This window comes from Toxorhynchites rutilus, chromosome 1 (assembly GCF_029784135.1).
Source record: "Toxorhynchites rutilus septentrionalis strain SRP chromosome 1, ASM2978413v1, whole genome shotgun sequence".
NCBI lineage: Eukaryota > Metazoa > Arthropoda > Insecta > Diptera > Culicidae > Toxorhynchites > Toxorhynchites rutilus.
This window is the reverse complement of record NC_073744.1, coordinates 89,406,168-89,425,096: the sequence shown is the minus strand read 5'-3', so window position 1 is coordinate 89,425,096 and position 18,929 is coordinate 89,406,168. Positions and strand designations below refer to the sequence as shown.

Genomic DNA, 18,929 nt, shown 5'->3' with positions numbered 1-18,929 from the left:
GATGTTGTTGAAGCGGAACCGCCCTGTCACGAGCTGTGGTAATCGCTCGTTGAAAGGATTCCAGCGCCAGGTCAATATTCTCCGGAAAATCTAAAGGCTGATTGGGAGTGATGTTGTTATCAACAACATGTTGGAACTCGCCCCAATTTGCTCGGTGATAGTTTCGTCGGGAATGATTGGCCACCGTATCAGCAGAGGCACCCAACTTAAGCACCACCGGGAAGTGGTCGGATGACAGTTCCTCGAAGACGAGTGGAAATGGCTCGGAAATGGCCATGTTGGTCAGGAAAATGTCCAGAATAGAGTGAACTCCCGATCTGGAAATTCTTTTTGGACTGTTCGGCGCCAAGATATTGTAATAACCACTCTCCAAGTCCTCCGCAAGGATGATCCCGTTCCGGTTTTGCCTTCGGTTACCCCAAATCGCATGCCGAGCATTCAGGTCTCCTGCGATGATGTATTTCGCCCGCCGCCGTGTAAGCTTGGCCAAGTCGTTCCGTAGCAGTGCGGCTGAACCGTCCCTGATGTTGACTTGCTTAGGACAGTATGCCGCAATGATGATGATTGGCCCAATCGATGTACGAGCCTCGATACCGATGGCTTCGATGGTTTTGAGCTAAATGTTCGGCAGCAGGCGGCAGTCGATGTTTCGTCTCACAGCAACGGCCACTCCCCCTTTATCTGCGCTGGTTCTGTCGAGTCTTAGGAGCCGAAACTCCGGAAGAAAGATGTTGATTTCCGGTTTAAGGTGCGTCTCGGTGATGACAGCAACATCGATCTCCTTGTTATTGAGGAAATCTAGTAGCTCGATATGCTTGCTTCTCAGCGAGCAAGCGTTCCAATTTGCAATGCTGACAGCTTCACGGGACATATTTGCTAATCAGTGAATAAGCCGCTTGCAGCTGCTCAGGTATAGTTTTGCAGGTACGCATTATTGTGATGACTTCTGACACGAGAGTTAGCATCTCCTGTGTGGTGAATAGCGTACTGTCCGTGGTTGCACCAGCGGCCACATCAGCGTATGACATACGAGGGGTGGAGGAGTGCCCTTGATTCGGTTGAGTGGCAGCAGCTGCGAGGCGGGGCTGTGTTGAACGACGATTGCGGACTGCTTCATCGATTTGATTAGTAGCAGGAGATGTATTGGTGTTACGCTGACTGTTGAGGGGAAGCGGGTGTAAATTTGGGACCTGATGGCGTTGCTGGAAAGCTGGATACTCCGCATCCGAGGTAATCGGTGGTGGACGAACGTTACGCTTGCGTCTACCAGGCTGGTTGGATGTTGTCACCTTTTGTCGGATGGTGATGAATTCAGCTCGCTTAGGGCAGGATCGGTTGGATGCTTGGTGTTCTCCGTCACAATTAGCACACTTCGACTTTTGGTCATCAGCCAGACCACAGGACGCCGTGGAATGATTCCCAGCACATTTACCACAGCGAGCCTGCATGTAGCAATTTTTGGTACCGTGTCCGAACCTTTGGCAGTTCGTGCACAGTGTGACATCTCGGTGCTGGGGACGATACAGCTCCCATGATACAATGACGCGGAATAAATCACTGATGTTTTTGAGCGAGCTGATGTTGGTGGTGCCCTTGGCGAAGTGTACTAGGAACAGCTGGTTCCACGTGTTGTTGTGTGGGCGACGAGTCATCGCGAAGACGTTCTCCGGTTTCAAACCAAGATTGGACAGCTCAGTTTTAACTTCCTCCGGGCCGACAGGCGGTAGTCCACGTAAAACCACCTTCAGAGGTTTCGCCGCTTGCATATCGTGTGTGTAAAACTGCACGCCTTCGGTTTTCAGGTAGGCCCCGACTTGTTGATACTCCTTTAGGCTGGAGCATACGATTTTGATGCCCACGCTACACAGCTTGAATCGCGGCTTGAGATGTTGTTGGGAAAGCTCAGACTCGAGTTTCACTAAGTCCATCCTAGATGTGAACAGCGGGGGAACGCGCTCCTTTTTGATGACGGCATCGTTGCTTCCAGTGTCCTCTGGGAGCACCGAATATTGGTTGGTCTGTAGCAGCTGATTTGTTTTTGCATCCGCTGGGGCAGCGGACTGAGTCCGGACCTTTTTCGAAGGGCCGTCTGTGGCTGAAGTACTGGAACGCTGACGCCCCATATTCCTTTTCTTGGCGATATCCACCAAGCACGCCAAAGCGTGTGACGACGATTCCACCTCCAATGCGGGTAAAAAAAAAAGAATGGAAAAAAACCAAAAATTAAAAACTACCTGTCTTTAGCTATAAGCGAGAGTGGAAAAAATCACGTGTTGTCGAAACGAATGACATACACAGAATGAATGAGTGGATTTCCGAGCGCCGCTCGCTTATATACCGATTGGTGATTTCAATAGCCTGTTTTGAAAGCAATTTTAAGACTATTGAAACAAGTTTTTGGATCAAAAAGTAACAAGTATATAACGCGTAGACATTTTATCTTTCGAATGAAGTGTTTATCATACCATTTCGTTCAGTTGTTTAGGAGCTATTAACGCTCAAAATCTCGGTCTCCGGCGTAACGCTTTCGTTTTCGAAACTTTGATTTTACACCCCGGTATAGAAATGAAAGACGTAGTCCTACATCAAAAAGTACCAATACCCATGTTTTTTATATTTTAAATAATTGTTTGAATATCTATAAGAAAACAATGGAGACTATATCACACAGCTAGAAAATGTTTCGAACGATTTCATTCAGTAGTGACATGCAGCAATCATTTATGCATTGATTCTGTTCATAATCAACGATACTTTAATCAAACGACAAAATTATTGATATTTTCATTGTATATATCCGTACTTTATAAGCTGTACTACGTTCCTTCAAATGAATAGCCAAAGGTGAGTCACGGAAGAATTAGTCACAATTACTAAATTTATCGGGAGTTTTTTCGCCGATAGTCACCCCGATTCTGTATTCCGAACGATTCGAAATATTTCGAACGACTTGAAAAATTTCATTCTGTATTCCGTTTGAATTGTATAACATCTTTCGTTCGACGCTACTCGAATGTCAAACCCTTTCTTTATTTCATTCGAGTGGTGGTTTGCAGTCGAATTTCTCCCGATATTTTTTTACTGCGGATTGCTAAAAAAGACGGGTGGGTAATGTCGGGGACATAACCGGAGTGACGTAGGACCATACAAAGGGGACAGCTTTTGCTAAATATATATTTTAAATATATTGTTTTATTTTCTTCTCCTACGTGAATACCTACTTATCTACCTGAAAAATGGATTAGTTTACTGTTTACTCTTTATGAACATGTTGGGGGTTCAGAAAAGAACCTTTGGTGTTGTGTTTTTGCGTTTTTTTTTTTACAAACTTCTTTTGGCGTATGCACATATCGTACAATCAAAATGATGGCTGTGATAGGGAATGCATAGGTGGTCATCAGCTCATTCACTATCATATATTTCTCTATTGAGCACATTACCGTACCTTAAACTGTGGTTTCGGAGACGAATGAATTGTAAGATTTGTAGTCTCCGCAAACAAAGTAAATAAAAATGAAAAAAAACTGAGGTTTTGGAGACGAACTCTACGATCTGTCGAGAAATAAACGAGCTATAAGCGTTCTGAAAAACCAACAGTAAATACAGGGACGGATGACCTTCGGATTAAAGTCCTTTAAAATAAGAACAGAGCAGCAGAAACTACATAGCTCATCATGTTGCTCCTTAGTTATTTTTCTATACAATGCAGATGTAACGTCAGTCAATTTTCAACATCAGTTATCATCCAAAGAAAGCAGTTCATGCTACCGAGAAAATTCGTGAATGCCATCCTGCATACAATGTATTGTAATTTGAAGCCACTTTTAATTCGGAAACCATGTATGGGTTTGTGAAAACTGAATGATCAATTTAAAAGACCCCAACCATCAATAAGTTCAAAAACACGCATAAACAAAATAATTCAGTTCATATTATATGTCATATTATGTCACTTTAGAATGCATTGGTATTGTAAATAACTTTTAATAACTCTTCTTTGAATGGTTTAATGGCCCTGAAAAGCGCCGTGTTTTACGGAGGCTAGTTTTGCCACCAAAGCAGGTTGTATAAACAAACTTTTTCCTTCTTCTACCTACTGCCGTTTTGCGATTGCGTTTGCCACTCGCTGAAACTAGTTGTTGCCACCGAACCGAATGTGCTCAACTCGAGCACTCCGGCGGCAGAAATTCTATAACCGCTATGCTACGGCACCAATCCGTTGATGCGGTGAGATGTGAAATGATGCCATACAACCACACTGATTTACGGTTTGAAAGAGAATGATATATTTTTCAGCGGATCCACGCGTTTTGTACTTTAGCGGTACACGCTTACAGGATAGAGACAAACCGGCAGACTCAGCCAAAGGGGCGAGTCCAACGAGACGAACGAATGAGCGTTAAAAGGCAGCGATGGCAAAAAAAATACATTCATAGAGGCGAATGAACTGAAAAGTTTAAACCCTCTTAAAGCCAAAAAGAAAAAGAAGAAGAAAATACATTCATTACGATTTATTCGCTCGTTGGATTCCGATGCAGGCTAAAAAAGGTCCTTTTCAGGATCACAAAATTATCTTTAATCTAAAGAGTTTATTGTTTTGTTATTCTTTACTCGATATTCCCATCTTGTTCGGCTAAACCTTCCTGTTTAGCGATTGCGTTTGCCACTCGCCACAGCTTTCACAGTTAGAAAATTTCTTCCCATTCAGCTTGTGACTGTGACTGTGAGTTACTGTACAACATAAATTATATTTAATGCGACGTGCCGAAACACCACTCAGTGTCGCATTGGAGGCGATTTTAACCTGTAATTGAACATTTGCGATGACAGTGGTACAGTGTCCACTTTTAATGTGGGGTCAAAATTTGGACCCCGAACTCTATATTTACAAAAATGTCCAAATAAATATGTCGCATTACAGGTCCGTCCAATTAGCTAAATGTCGAGCTAAATGTAAATGACTGTACTTTCAATCTAAAATCAATTTAAGAATTGGTGAAAATTGAATAATCGGGAAAGTCCCCAACCATCAATAAGCTCAGAACAACTGCCAAATTCTCATACTCAAACAAATTATCTCCTGGCAAACAAATTATGAAAAAATAAATTTGTGTTTTATTATTATTTGGGATATTGTTTTAGAAAGCATTGAACTGTATTTCGTAAACACTTTTTTGGAAGGTTTAATGGCCCTGAAAAGCGCCATGTTTTATGGAATGGTTCCAATTTAGAAAACTTAGTACTCGTGGTTTTGAAAAAAACCATTTCGAACGCCCTCGATGCCGCCTTGTTCTGGATTTGCCACCAAAGCAGTTTGTATAAAGAACAAACTTTTTTCTTCTGCTACCTGCTGCCGTTTTGCGATTGCGTTTGCCACTCGCCACTCGCTGCAATTGCCTGTTGTTGTCTTGATGTCCACCGAACCGAATGTGTTCTGTTCTGAATGCGAGTTTTCTTATCGTCGCGAGCAGCTTTGCCAGCCAACTCGATCACTTCGGCGGCCGGAACTATATAACGGCGGCTAGGTGGACTGGTACTAACGCGCTCAGCCTAGCTACCCTTGTGGAGCAATTGGTGAATACACCTACGGGGAAATGCAAACCAGCACGGTTCGAGCGGGATTTTGCCTTTCTCTTCACTTTTCCTCCTTTGTTATGTCCAGACATGGCTGCTTGTGTTGGTTTGTTGATGTGATGTGATGCGAAACGATGTGGTGTACGGTTTCGATGAGAATGATCGTTACGGCAGCGGAGCGGGGATTTTTAAGCTGACTGGCTGGCTCGAGAATTATGCATGTGTGAGACTGCGACCAATGTTTCGTTCATTTTTTTTCTTTTTCCTTTCCAATCGTGCTTCATTGTATTTTGCTGCTGCTCTGGTTGCCCGTTTTGGACGGTACGATTTGAGGAGCACAAAATGGACCAATCAAAAATGGGCACATAGTGCATTTGGACAATGCTTGATATTTCACAATTATTCAATTATTTATCTCAAGAAAAATGAAATGTTATTCGTTATGATAGATGCGTAGATATATTTCCTATCAATTGATGCAAAAACCTTTGCGATCTATTGAGAAATGCTCGAGTTATAAGCGTTCCAAATCTTGCATTTTTTCCTACTTGTTCAGTGCCTAAATTTTCATTTCACCCCCTATATCTTCCGGTTAGACGTAGTCCTACGTCAAAAATGTAAGTAAAGTTTTACATCGGTTGCTTTTAATTGATTTTTTAATCAAATTTCTATTCACAGGGATAAAACCAAAAACATAACAACAACAAAGAAACAGTTTGAGCGGCTGGTGCAGTTTTTGGAGAAGAACCCCGACATCGCAAAAGGATTTATACGTGGTAACTCCGGACCATTTTGGAACGATTGTGCTGCTGAATTAAACAGTTTGGGACCACGTGACGGGTCTGGATGGAAAAAGGTATTTACTGAAACTATTCCGAAATAATACATATGTATTTCACTTTTAATGTCCGGCAGGTGTGGGCGGATTATAAATCAGCGTTGAAGCGCAAACTCTCTCACAACAAAAGAGAGCAAAGGGCAACTGGAGGAGGACCCAACAGAACGATACATTTGTCTGAGCTAGAGGAGCAAGCGGTTCAGCTAACTGGACTGTTGGAAACCGTAGAAGGAATACCAGGTTGTTCTTCACAAGGAACACCTATGGGAAAAAAACAACGAGGTTAATGCAGATGTAAGTTGCGATTCAATTGACGAGTCCGACGATGCGAATGATACGGCTATTCCTCAATGCTCCCAACCAAAGAGACCTAGGCTATCTGCCCTCAATTTAGTTCAAATACAAATTGAACAACAACAGAAATTTCACTCGGAAATGGAATCGCTGTTGGGTACCTCAAACAAAAACCTCAATGATATGGTACATTACCAACGCCAATTCGCCAAAGCAATCAACTCAATAGATACTGGTCTCAAAGAAATGTTGAAAGAACAAAATCGACATAACCGCGAAATGGAAAAAATCGCTCGAGAGAAGCTGGAGGTTAAAAAATGATTATTAGAAATGCAAATAGAACATTTTTCCAAATATTCAAATATTGCATTATAAAAATAAACACAAGATTTAGACATTAGATCACCAAATCGTATTATTTTATTTATCGCATACAAAAAGTAAAAATAGATGATAGTTGCTAGTATTGGAGAGAATAAAAATTTATTGATATGACTCATCAAAATATGCCCCCTACTGAGAGCATCCGTATTCCAAACATATATTATGAAGTGCACAGCACACATTCACAATTTGAGCACATTTTGTAGGAGTGTAATGTAGTTGTCGCGCTCCAAGTAAACATCTAAAACGATTTTTAAGAACACCGATTGTTCGTTCGACTATGCCTCGACCTAAAGCATACCTCTGGTTGAAATCGCTTTCCAAACTGCCTTCTTCCGGAGCTCTGAATGGCGTTACCAGCCATGATTCCGATGGGTAGCCTGCATCACCTGTGGGAAACAATTTTATCATGCACATCTAGGAAATTTAAACAATTTTGTTTACCCAGTATTTTAGTTTGTGTTCCGCCGTTTCGATGCATCTGCTCGAAATACGTTCGTACAGGGCTTATTCGCCATATATGGGCATCGTGATTAGATCCGTGAAAGCTAGGATCAACGAAACGGATCCTCTGCTGATCGTCACAAACCTATAATGCCAAAAAAAATTAAATACAATTTTTTAATTTAATGCATGCTGTACTTACAATGAGAACGTTCAGACTGTAGAACCCCTTTCGATTATAAAATAAATTTCGATTCTGATTAGGGGGGATTATTTTTATATGTGTTCCATCAACACACATGATGGATTCAGCTCGCGCAGTCCGAAGACATCGGTCGCAAATTTGTTCGCGTTTATTATAGAGTGGAGATTATACCGTTATCAGTTCGTGGCTGGTGAAGTTATTTCGCCCTAACGGGGTTCTCTTTATTGCGCGAGTGAGGAGAGCAGTAATCACTACCAGCGTGAGGAAGAAGTCCTCCACGGCGGACGCGGTGCGTGTGCCGTATCATCGCTGTGTGTGCTTTAGCATCGTCATCGATTCCATCATCGTGTTGTGGTGCGATATACCGTTGCATCTGTGCCGAGCGATTGCCACGCGGTTCGATTGGGACACCGTTTCATTTCATTCGCATTGGTGTGCGATTTAGGTATAATATATATTAGGTTTAGAAATACCAAAAAAAAATAAAAATTATATTATTTTATATCTGCCGTAATGCAGAAGGTCATGTTGACATGGAGATTGAAACTACTGTTTCCTCCTCACTAGCTACAACGGGGGCTGGGAAGTCGCTTAAACGCGTTCCCCCCTCAGAAGATGTCTCTTCGGAGAAAGAGGTAATCTACCTTAACAAGCCCCCCTCAAGAAAATTGGCAAACTTTTCCTCTTCGCCCCCTCAATCTCCCGCTCCCGCTTCCGCCCTACTACCGAACTTGCCTCCCAGCCCTACTGATCCCGCTCCCGTTCAACAATCGACCTCGTCCTCCCCCTCAGTTGTTTCCTCTCCTCGTGTCAAGGTCTATCCAGACGATGCACTTGGAGCTGGTCCATGGGTTGTTTTTTTCCGGCCTAAACCAAAAGGAAAGTCAATTAATGTCATTCAGGTTTCAAAAGATCTGGCAAGATTATATTCCTCCGTGGTCGAAATCTCTAAGGTTAGACCGAACAAACTGCGTGTTGTCGTGAGTGATCGGAAACACGCGAATGCAATTGTGATCGACGAGAGATTCTCCCTAGAGTATCGCGTCTACGTGCCCTCCCATGACGTAGAAATCTCGGGGGTGGTAACTGAAACTGGTCTGACGTGCGAAATGATAAAAGAAGGAGTTGGTAAATTTAAAAGACTCCCGTTGGTGGGTGTTAAAATTTTGGACAGCCGCCAACTAGGAAAAGTATCCCAAGAAGAGGGAAAAACTAAATTCACGCCGTCAGACTCGTTTCGAGTAACTTTTGCTGGTTCCGCTCTACCTGACTACGTCATGGTGGGCAAATTGAGATTGCCTGTGCGACTCTTCGTGCCAAAGCCCATGACTTGCCAAAAATGCAAGTCAGTTGGTCACACTTCAGATTATTGTGCCAACAAGGAGCGCTGTGCCACTTGCGGAGAGCAACATGAGGGGAAATCCTGCAGTGCGACTGAGCATAAATGTCCATATTGCGGGGGATCCCCACACGAGCTCTCAGTTTGTGAAACTTACAAGAGTCGCTGGGAGAAACAGAAGCGCTCTTTGAAGGAACGCTCGAAACGCACTTTTGCGGATATTTTAAAGGGCGCTTCTCCACTGGCCCAACAACAACAACCAATCAACACACAAAATGTCTTCGCCACGTTGCCCGTTGACGAAATGGAAGCGGACACAGCTAACGGGGGCACACCGTTCATTTTCCAAGGGAATCCCCGGCGCAAAAATGTGACCACTCCCAAAGTTCAAGGACAAGCCCCTCCGGTGATACCCCCTGTTAGCATGCCTAAAAAATCGAGTGCAGCGGACAAGCAAAATCAGGTTCCTCCTGGTTTCCGTGGGAATAATCCACCTTCGAATGGCCCAGCACCCGAGGGGACATCAAAAACCCCAACTGTCCCTGTTTTTCCGTCCAGTTCAACTTCCCAATCGGGATTTATAAAGTTGTCTGACCTTTTGGACCAAATCTTCAAGTGTTTTAATGCTTCCGACTCCATCAGAACCATTGTCATTTCAATGCTTCCAGTATTAAAGACAATTTTGCAACAATTGATGCAAACATGGCCCCTCCTTGCAATGATTATCTCTCTTGATGTCTAATTTAAATAGAGAGGTCGGAGATATCACTGTTTTACAGTGGAATTGTCGTAGTCTTATCCCTAAATTGGATACATTCAAATTTTTAATTCATAAGTTCAATTGTGATGTTTTTGCTCTGTCCGAAACTTGGCTTTCTTCGCGAGATGATCTCTCTTTCCACGATTTTAATATCATACGCTTGGACCGTGATGACATATACGGAGGGGTGCTATTGGGGATCAATAAGTGCCACTCATTTTTTCGAATTGACCTTCCACCTATTGGAGGGATCGAAGCTGTTGCTTGTCATGCAAACATCAGAGGCAAAGACCTCTGTATTGTCAGCTTGTATTGGCCTCCGAGAGCTGCGGTTAGCCGCAATCAACTTGTTGACATGTGCTCACTCCTTCCTGAGCCACGATTGATCTTGGGAGACTTCAACTCTCACGGAACTGCCTGGGGGGAACAGTACGACGACAATCGTTCATTGTTGATATATGACCTTTGTAACAGCTTAAATATGACCGTTTTGAACACTGGGGAAACAACACGTGTACCTAAACCTCCTGCTAACCCAAGTGCTCTTGACCTCTCGCTTTGCTCGAATTCACTATCGTTAGATTGCAAGTGGAATGTAATCCAGGATCCCAACGGCGGTGACCACTTGCCAATCAAAATTTCCATCACCATTGGTTCGAATTCTTCTGAATCTATAAACATGGCATATGACCTCACAAGACACATTGACTGGAAAAAATATGCGGACACAATTGCTCTAGCCATCAATTCCAGAGATGGTTTGCCTCCATTGGAGGAGTATAACTTCCTTTCTCGTTTGATATATGACAGCGCGGTTCGCGCTCAAACGAAACCCATCCCAGGCTCCACTAATCGTCGAAGACCTCTCAATCCATGGTGGGATAGCCAATGTTCCAAGCTTTATCAGGATAAATCGAACGCATTCAAAGCTTTTCGGAAACGTGGAACCATTGAAAATTTTCAGTCGTATTTGGACCTTGAAAATCAATTTAAAAATTTGATCAAAGGAAAAAACGTGCTTATTGGCGAAATTTCGTGGGAGGTTTGTCACGAGAAACGTCAATGAAAAAATTATGGAAAGTGGCTCGAAACATGAGAAATCGCTCTTCATCGAATGAAAGCGAAGAATATTCACATCGATGGATTTTTAATTTTGCACGGAAGGTTTGTCCCGATTCCGCTCCTGTGCAAAAAATTGTTCGAGATATACCACAAGATAGGTGCGATCTTGATTCCGAGTTTTCGATGGTAGAATTCTCTCTTGCTCTCCTTTCTTGTAACAATTCTGCTCCAGGAACGGATAGAATTAAGTTCAACTTGTTAAAAAACCTCCCTGATGTGGCGAAACATCGCTTGTTGAATTTATTCAATCGGTTTCTGGAGCATAATATTGTTCCAGATGATTGGAGACAAGTGCGAGTTATAGCTATTCAAAAACTCGGAAAACCCGCGTCCGACTTCAATTCGTACCGCCCAATAGCAATGCTGTCTTGTATACGGAAATTGTTGGAGAAAATGATCTTGTTTCGCCTTGATCATTGGGTTGAAACGAATGGCTTACTCTCAGATACACAATATGGGTTCCGCAGGGGCAAGGGGACGAATGATTGTCTTTCGTTGCTTTCTTCAGAAATTCAAATGGCTTACGCCGAAAAAAAACAAATGGCTTCAGTATTCTTGGACATAAAGGGGGCCTTTGATTCTGTTTCAATAGAGGTTTTGTCAGACAAATTACACTCTCGGGGTCTGCCGCCTCTGTTGAATAATATGTTATATAACTTGCTTTGTGAGAAACAGTTGAATTTTTCTCACGGGGATTCGACAGTAAATCGGGTCTCCTACATGGGCCTCCCCCAGGGCTCATGTTTAAGCCCCCTTTTGTACAACTTCTATGTAAGCGACATCGACAATTGTCTTACACAAAATTACAGCCTAAGACAACTTGCAGATGACGGAGTGGTGTCTGTCGTAGGATCAAACGAATCCGACCTGCAAGGACCCTTACAAGATACTTTGAACAATTTTTCAACCTGGGCCATTGGGCTAGGGATCGAATTCTCCACGGAGAAAACAGAGATGGTGGTTTTTTCTAGGAAGCATAGACCAGCAAAACCAAAGCTTCAACTTTTGGGTAAACCGATCACTCATGCTATGTCATTCAAGTATCTTGGGGTCTGGTTCGACTCCAAATGTACTTGGGGGGCCCATATTAGGTATCTGAGTAAAAAATGCCAACAAAGAATAAACTTTCTCCGTACAATTACCGGCACATGGTGGGGAGCCCATCCCGAAGATCTTATTATGTTGTATCGAACAACTATTCTCTCAGTGATGGAGTATGGCAGTTTCTGTTTTCAATCAGCTGCCAAAACACATCTCATTAAACTCGAGCGAATTCAGTATCTTTGTCTCCGTATTGCGTTGGGATGTATGCCCTCAACGCATACCATGAGTCTCGAGGTTTTGGCAGGCGTACTCCCACTAAAAGATCGCTTCAATTTATTATCTCTTCGGTTCCTCATCCGGTGTAAGGTTATGAACCCATTGGTGATCGGAAATTTTGAGCAGCTTATCGAGCTAAATTTTCATTCAGGATTCATGAGCTCATATCATGAATTCATCTCCATGCAGGTTGATCCTTCTTCGTATACTCCCAACCGTGTTTGTTTTCCTGACTACATCAATTCCTCTGTACATTTTGATCTGTTCATGAAGGAGAAAATCCATGGAATTCCAGATTATCATCGATCGGGGATCGTTCCTACGATCTTCAATGCAAAGTATGGGCGTGTCAATTGTGATAATATGTACTTTACTGATGGGTCCTCTATGAATGAGTCCACAGGATTTGGAGTGTTCAACGAAATTTTTAGCACCTCCCACAGTCTTCAGAATCCTTGCTCTGTGTATATTGCTGAATTGGCAGCAATACATTGGGCGCTGGACAGCGTCGCCTCACGACCTGTTGAACACTATTACATTGTAACGGATAGTCTTAGCTCTGTCGAAGCTATCCGTTCAGTGAGGCCGGAAAAGCACTCACCGTACTTCCTTGAGAGAATACGAGAAAATTTGAGTGCTTTAACCAGACGCTGTTATGTCATTACCTTTGTCTGGGTCCCTTCACATTGCTCAATTTCGGGTAACGAGAGGGCTGACTCATTGGCAAAGGTAGGTGCAATTGAAGGCGATATTTATCAGCGTCAAATCGCTTTCAATGAATTTTATTGTTTAGTCCGTAAAAATACCATCGCTAACTGGCAACGTAAATGGAACGAAGATGAATTGGGCCGGTGGTTTCACTCGATTATCCCTAAGGTTAGCCTCAAACCATGGTTCAAAAGTCTGGACTTAAGTCGGGACTTTATTCGCACCTTCTCTCGACTCATGTCCAATCACTGTTCGTTAGACGCGCTACTCTTTCGTTTTAATCTTGCCGATGGCAATATCTGTGCTTGTGGCCAAGGTTACCACGACATCGAACACGTTGTTTGGTCGTGCGAGGAGTATCTTGTTGCCAGATCGAATTTAGAAAACTCTCTTCGGGCTAGAGGAAGGCAGCCCAATGTGCCGGTGAGAGATGTGTTGGCTCGGTTAGACCTTGATTACATGTCCCAAATATATATCTTCCTAAAAGCTATCGATCTTCGTGTGTGATTGTCCTTATATCCTTATATTCTCCTTTTCCTTTTCCTTCGCGAGAAATCAAATCCCTTCTTACTAACAATAGAATAAGGTGAAATGTAAATACATGTTAGATATAAGATAGGCTTAAGAATTGAGTATGATGAATGTGAGTGCGAATGTGAGTGTGAACATTGTCAACATATCCTTATATCCCATCCTTTTCCTGAAACAAAATGTCACCCTTCTAAACTCGAGCAAGCCGCGAGTAATCGGTTCTCTACTTCATTAACATTAGAATTTATAAAAAATGTTTATATATACTTGTAACTATACAGATAGGAGTTTGGCTCCTTTAAACTTATGTAACTGAGCCTGTAAAAATAAACGATTTAATAATAACACACATGATTATTCCTGGAATTCCAGATTTCTCATAGAAATAAAGCTTGGCACGTCGCTGTTCATTTTCCGACATTTCCAATGATATCCACTTAGAACATAATCTTCGCTCCAGTATGTTCAGCATTTCAGATAACACCTTAGAAAAAGTGGACTGTGCCATCGCAATATGGAAATCTTTTCCCGCTCCAAGCTGGTAGTTTCCCTCAGCGAAAAATCTCAAACACGCCGCCAGCTTTTCCTTAACATGAATGTCACTTTTCTTTGTGTTGGAAAAATCGTGTTCAATTTCCCCCAAAACGTATCGGAATGCCTCTTTATTCAAACGAAAGCTTTTAATGAATCTGCATAGTAGAGGAAAATCGATAATAGAAAATCTAAGAAATTCAGAGACAAATAAATTTTACTTACGCATCGTCTGAAAGCTCCATTAAATTACCGGATGTGCGCAGATTCCGTCGATTATAACGAAGTATTCCGATTTCTTCATACACTGCCAATACCGACAATAAGGCGGAATCCATTTGGCTAATTTATTTTCTCACTTATTTTCTATTCACACCGAAGAACAATTCAAATAAATTTAAATTTCAGCACCCGGCACAACTGTCTTTTAGGTTTATTTTGCTTATTTTGCCATTCGACGACATTGAGTTTTGACGTTTAGTATTTGTGAGGAAAACATATATGAAAATCGATACTTTTGTATCGTGCAGTTTTGTATGATTTTGGTGATACAAATAATAAAAGTAAGTATCAAACGAAAGGGTAATCTTCTCCAATGCTAATTATGTCAAAACATATAGGGTAGTTGCGCAAGGTGACCATTTTTATGCTGAACAAAATGATGCATTCGTCATGAATATAAATTATCGAAACAAAAATTATGAAAGAAAATTGAGTTGGCTGTATTGAAAATGTATTTTACACTATAGTTTGACAAGTTCTCTACGAACTAGTGGAATAAATTTTGCATAAATAGCGATTTATGATGGTTCCTAATATTAATATAAACTTTTCTTTTCATTTCGATTATATTGTATATGAAATAGATGTAAAGGAATGGCAATGCATATTGCAATCATTTAAAACACATATGGTAACAGTTTTCACTGACCACTTTTGAATTGAAAACAGTCTTTTGTCATAGTAATTTAAATAGTTCACAGCAATCCCACAAACAGAGCAATTGATTGCAGGTGGCAGCATCGGTGAGTCGTCAACGCGAACTGTTCGAATTTCTTTCGAACAGTTTGAAATAATTCGATCGAAATGAGCAATACGTTCGACATAGGGAAAGCAAAATTATAACTCGTTCGAGATCGCAGTTTCGAACGAAATGCAAATCCGACGGAATGCAGAATAGGGGTGAGTAATCTGCTGCGAATTGATACTCTGGAAAACAGGCGATCTGCAGCACAAGCCATGTTTGTTGCGAAGCTGCTGAGGAACGAGATTGACTCCCCTTTCTTGCTAGCTAATCTAAACATGTATGCTCCAGAACGCACCCTACGTCATCGTGATTTCCTTAGGCTCGATTTCCGGAATAGTTTGTATGGCCAGCATGATCCGATGGAGTTTATGTCTGCTACATTCAGTAGGATTTTTCACATCTTCGACTTTAATCTCGCTAGCAATGCGCTTCGAATTAGATTAAATGATTATTTCAGAATAAGTTGACACTCGCAATGCGTGTATTTGATACTGACTTGGATAGGTCCATTAAGACAATTTGATGTCAGATGGATTAAATAAAATAAAATAAAGAATAAAGAAAATAAAGAAAGTATCTGCATCACACCTCTATGTGTCTACGATGATTGTTCCATGTAAGCAGCTGCAGGTTAGTGAACGAATAAGGCATGCATTCCATCGAACAAAACAATCTTTCCGTGACAAAATTATTCTGTTTTACACAGCTAAGTAAATAGTTGAATACATTATACAACGGTGCTAGCAGTGCTAGTTTAGATATTCAAACTAAACATTTGTTTCTATTTAGACTGAAACAGAACAATCAGATCCGAATATTTAGTCGACAGTTTTAGTTGATGATTTGAAACGATTTTTCTTCCGTTGTGTAATTTCATTCTATATACAGGGTGTTCAATAAGTTCGAATGCACTTGGAAAAAGTGTTAAAACAATGAAAATACAAAATATCCTTTTCTGCGTCAATTTTTATTGAGGAAATGTTTACGACATATTCGCTGGGAGAATTTCACGTTTTTCTCGATAAACACCAGTGGGAGCCTCCCACGCCAGGTGCGGCCCCTCAGACAATCACCGACGCGGCGCTCTGGAACCGCGGGATGTTCATGTGGGACGGGAGGAAGCTGACCAACGTCGGCGTTCACAGCCGATCATTTTGGATATTTTTTGCAAGACAAAGAGTTTCTCATCAGAAAACACGAACTTCTGCGTGCCGCGAAAGTATCAATTTGGCTCTGTCCAGCCTCTTCTTCGTTGTAGCCTTCCTTATCCCGTGAACCTTGTATTTCTTGCACGGCTTGTATCCCGGGTCCTCACGTCCTCGTCCAAAGCGTTTAATTTTAACGTTTAAGACACTAGTAAATGAATTCCGATTTAGCTAATATTTTGCATTGGGTATTTCGACGTCTATAACGACATTTGAAACGAGGTCCCAGAGTGTCGATTTATGACCAAACAAATTATCGAGATGACAGTAGATCTTGACGTTTAATAATTTGCATCAAAAAATTTTTTTCAAAAACACCTTTTTCATGTACCCCATTCATTGAAACTTCATTCGCCTCTAGTTTCTGAAATGGCCATTTTCCCAGGCTCCTTAGTTTAGAAGTACGTGTTAGGTATTTGCGAAGCGGTTTCGAAGTCCATGTTAGGGAAACACATTTCGGTGTGAACAAAAACGTCCTCGACTTTCGTGTATTTACAATGCCGATTTCTCCAGGCTCCTTCGTTTTATAGAAAAAAAATACCCTCTACTTGCGTGTATTTGCAATGCCAATTTCCACAGGCACCTTTCTTTTGAAGTCTATGTTAAGGATACATTTCGGTGGGAACAAAAGTACCCCCTACTTGCATGTATTTACAATACCGATTTCATTATAAACATATTATAAATTGCTACAAACATCTCTTCAATCTATAAAAGAATGTTGGAGTCATAAGCGTTTGAAATCTTTCATTTTTCCCTGCGTATTCTGTGTTTAGGCTTTCATTCTACCCGCCCATATATTCCGGTTAAACTTAAAGGCTGATTTAAACGATGCCAGTCAGCGCTCTAGTTGAAGTATCCAGTGAACAGAGAACAGACACTCTGTTCAAGTTACTTTTACCAGTATCGAACAATTAATTGGCCTCTAACTTGAACAGAGTGTCTGTTCTCTATTCACTGGATACTTCAACTAGAGCGCTGTCTAAATCAGCCTTTATCCCACGTCAAAAAGTGGTGACACTTATCGGAAAGAAGAGACATACTCTGCATCGATCCATGTAAACCATAATTAGTTCTAGTAGTAGCAATAATGAGAAACGAGTGCGTACGAAGACTGTGGCGACATATGTTGATGTCTAAAGTACTGAACAGAATAGGACAATCAGTATTGCCTTGCAAGAGGTCTCTAATGAAACAAACTATGACCACGTTACGTATCTCGTCTAGTTACCCCAGGTTTATAAGCATGCATCGCATTAACAAGGCACGTTTGATGGATCCGTCCACCTGATATGATATAGTGCCAAGCGGAGGAATCTATGCTGCGTTGCCTCAATGTGATGAATTTCATTCTGGTACTAAGGAAACCAGAAGACCGATAAATATTTTAGAATCGGGCGGACAATCGCGCAGTACAGAGCTTTTAGGCAGTAGATGTCCCCAGTGTTGCCACATTTGAATCTGTACCAGAGGGGTCAAAAATCTTTCTCATCTGTACTTTTTTTTCCTAAAATCTGTACCATCGAAAATATTCGTTGTAGAGAAAAAAATTAATTAGCATTAAAAAAAAACTCAATTCTTTTTAAGCATCCAATTTTTGTCCACCAACCCTACACATGCTCGTTTTCTGAAATAGTGATTTGCTTACGGAGTAATTTTATCTTTGGGCTACACATCTTGCACATTCCCATTGTAGAATCCTGGAAACGCAATGCGAACAATGACTCGATTTATATGGTTTTGTTGAGAAACGTCAAAATAATGAAATTACAAAAATAAAAAATTACAATGTAATTATACACAAAATAGCAATGTAGTTTGGAAAGGTTACTGTTCACAAATACAACAAAATAATATATATATATATATATATATATATATATATATATATATATATATATATATATATATATATATATATATATATATATATATATATATATATATATATATATATATATATATATATATATATATATATATATAGGGAAGGTATTTTATAGTCCTTGACAGTGTTTTGTTTCGTTAAGTCGTTCGTGAGTTATAGTGTCGCAAATATGGAGCAAAATAAAATCCGACATATTTTACAGTACTACTATGACAAAGGCAAAAATGCATCTCAAGCTGCCAATAAAATCTGTGAAGTTTATGGACCCGATACAGTTTCCATTTCCACCGCACAACGATGGTTTCAACGTTTTCGTTCTGGTGTAGAGGTCGTCTAAGATGCGCCACGCTCCAGAAGGCCTGTCGTCGAAAATTGCGACAAAATCGCTGAATTAGCCGAGAAAGACCGGCATAGTAGCAGCATCGGCCAAGAGCTGGGGATAAGTCATCAAACCGTTATTAACCATTTGAAGAAGCTTGGATTCACAAAGAAGCTCGATGTATGGGTGCCACACACGTTGACGCAAAAAACATCTTTAACCGTATCGACGCATGTGAATCTCTGCTGAATTGCAACAAAATCGACCCGTTTCTGAAGCGGATGGTGACTGGCGATGAAAAGTGGGTCACTTACGAGAACGTGAAGCGCAAACGGTCGTGGTCGAAGTCCGCTGAAGCGGCTCAGACGGTGGCCAAGCCCTCATTAACGGTCAGGAAGGTTCTGCTGTGTGTTTGGTGGGATTATTGTTTATTGTTTATT

At 41.3% G+C, this 18,929-nt stretch overlaps 2 protein-coding genes across 6 annotated transcripts in view; one reads left to right on the top strand and one right to left on the bottom strand.

Annotated features, from left to right (window-relative positions):
* LOC129769664 (solute carrier family 23 member 2) overlaps positions 1 to 18,929 on the top strand; it is a 73,561-nt gene that overhangs the window by 40,715 nt on the left and 13,917 nt on the right. The window lies entirely within an intron of this gene.
* Positions 6,710 to 18,929, bottom strand: part of LOC129769673 (putative nuclease HARBI1) — a 97,350-nt gene continuing 85,130 nt past the window's right edge. For 3 of the 4 annotated variants that reach the window (XM_055772096.1, XM_055772088.1, XM_055772104.1), the window contains 4 exons: positions 7,737 to 8,112; positions 7,535 to 7,679; positions 7,392 to 7,479; positions 7,107 to 7,331 (listed from right to left, as the gene is read on the bottom strand). In XM_055772096.1, the coding sequence (XP_055628071.1) occupies positions 7,220 to 7,331; positions 7,392 to 7,479; positions 7,535 to 7,679; positions 7,737 to 7,835 (444 nt within the window). In that variant the 5' untranslated portion in view covers positions 7,836 to 8,112 and the 3' untranslated portion in view covers positions 7,107 to 7,219. Of the gene's footprint in view, positions 7,332 to 7,391; positions 7,480 to 7,534; positions 7,680 to 7,736; positions 8,113 to 18,929 lie in introns of all 4 variants that reach the window. The other variant, XR_008741941.1, reaches the window with a different exon arrangement.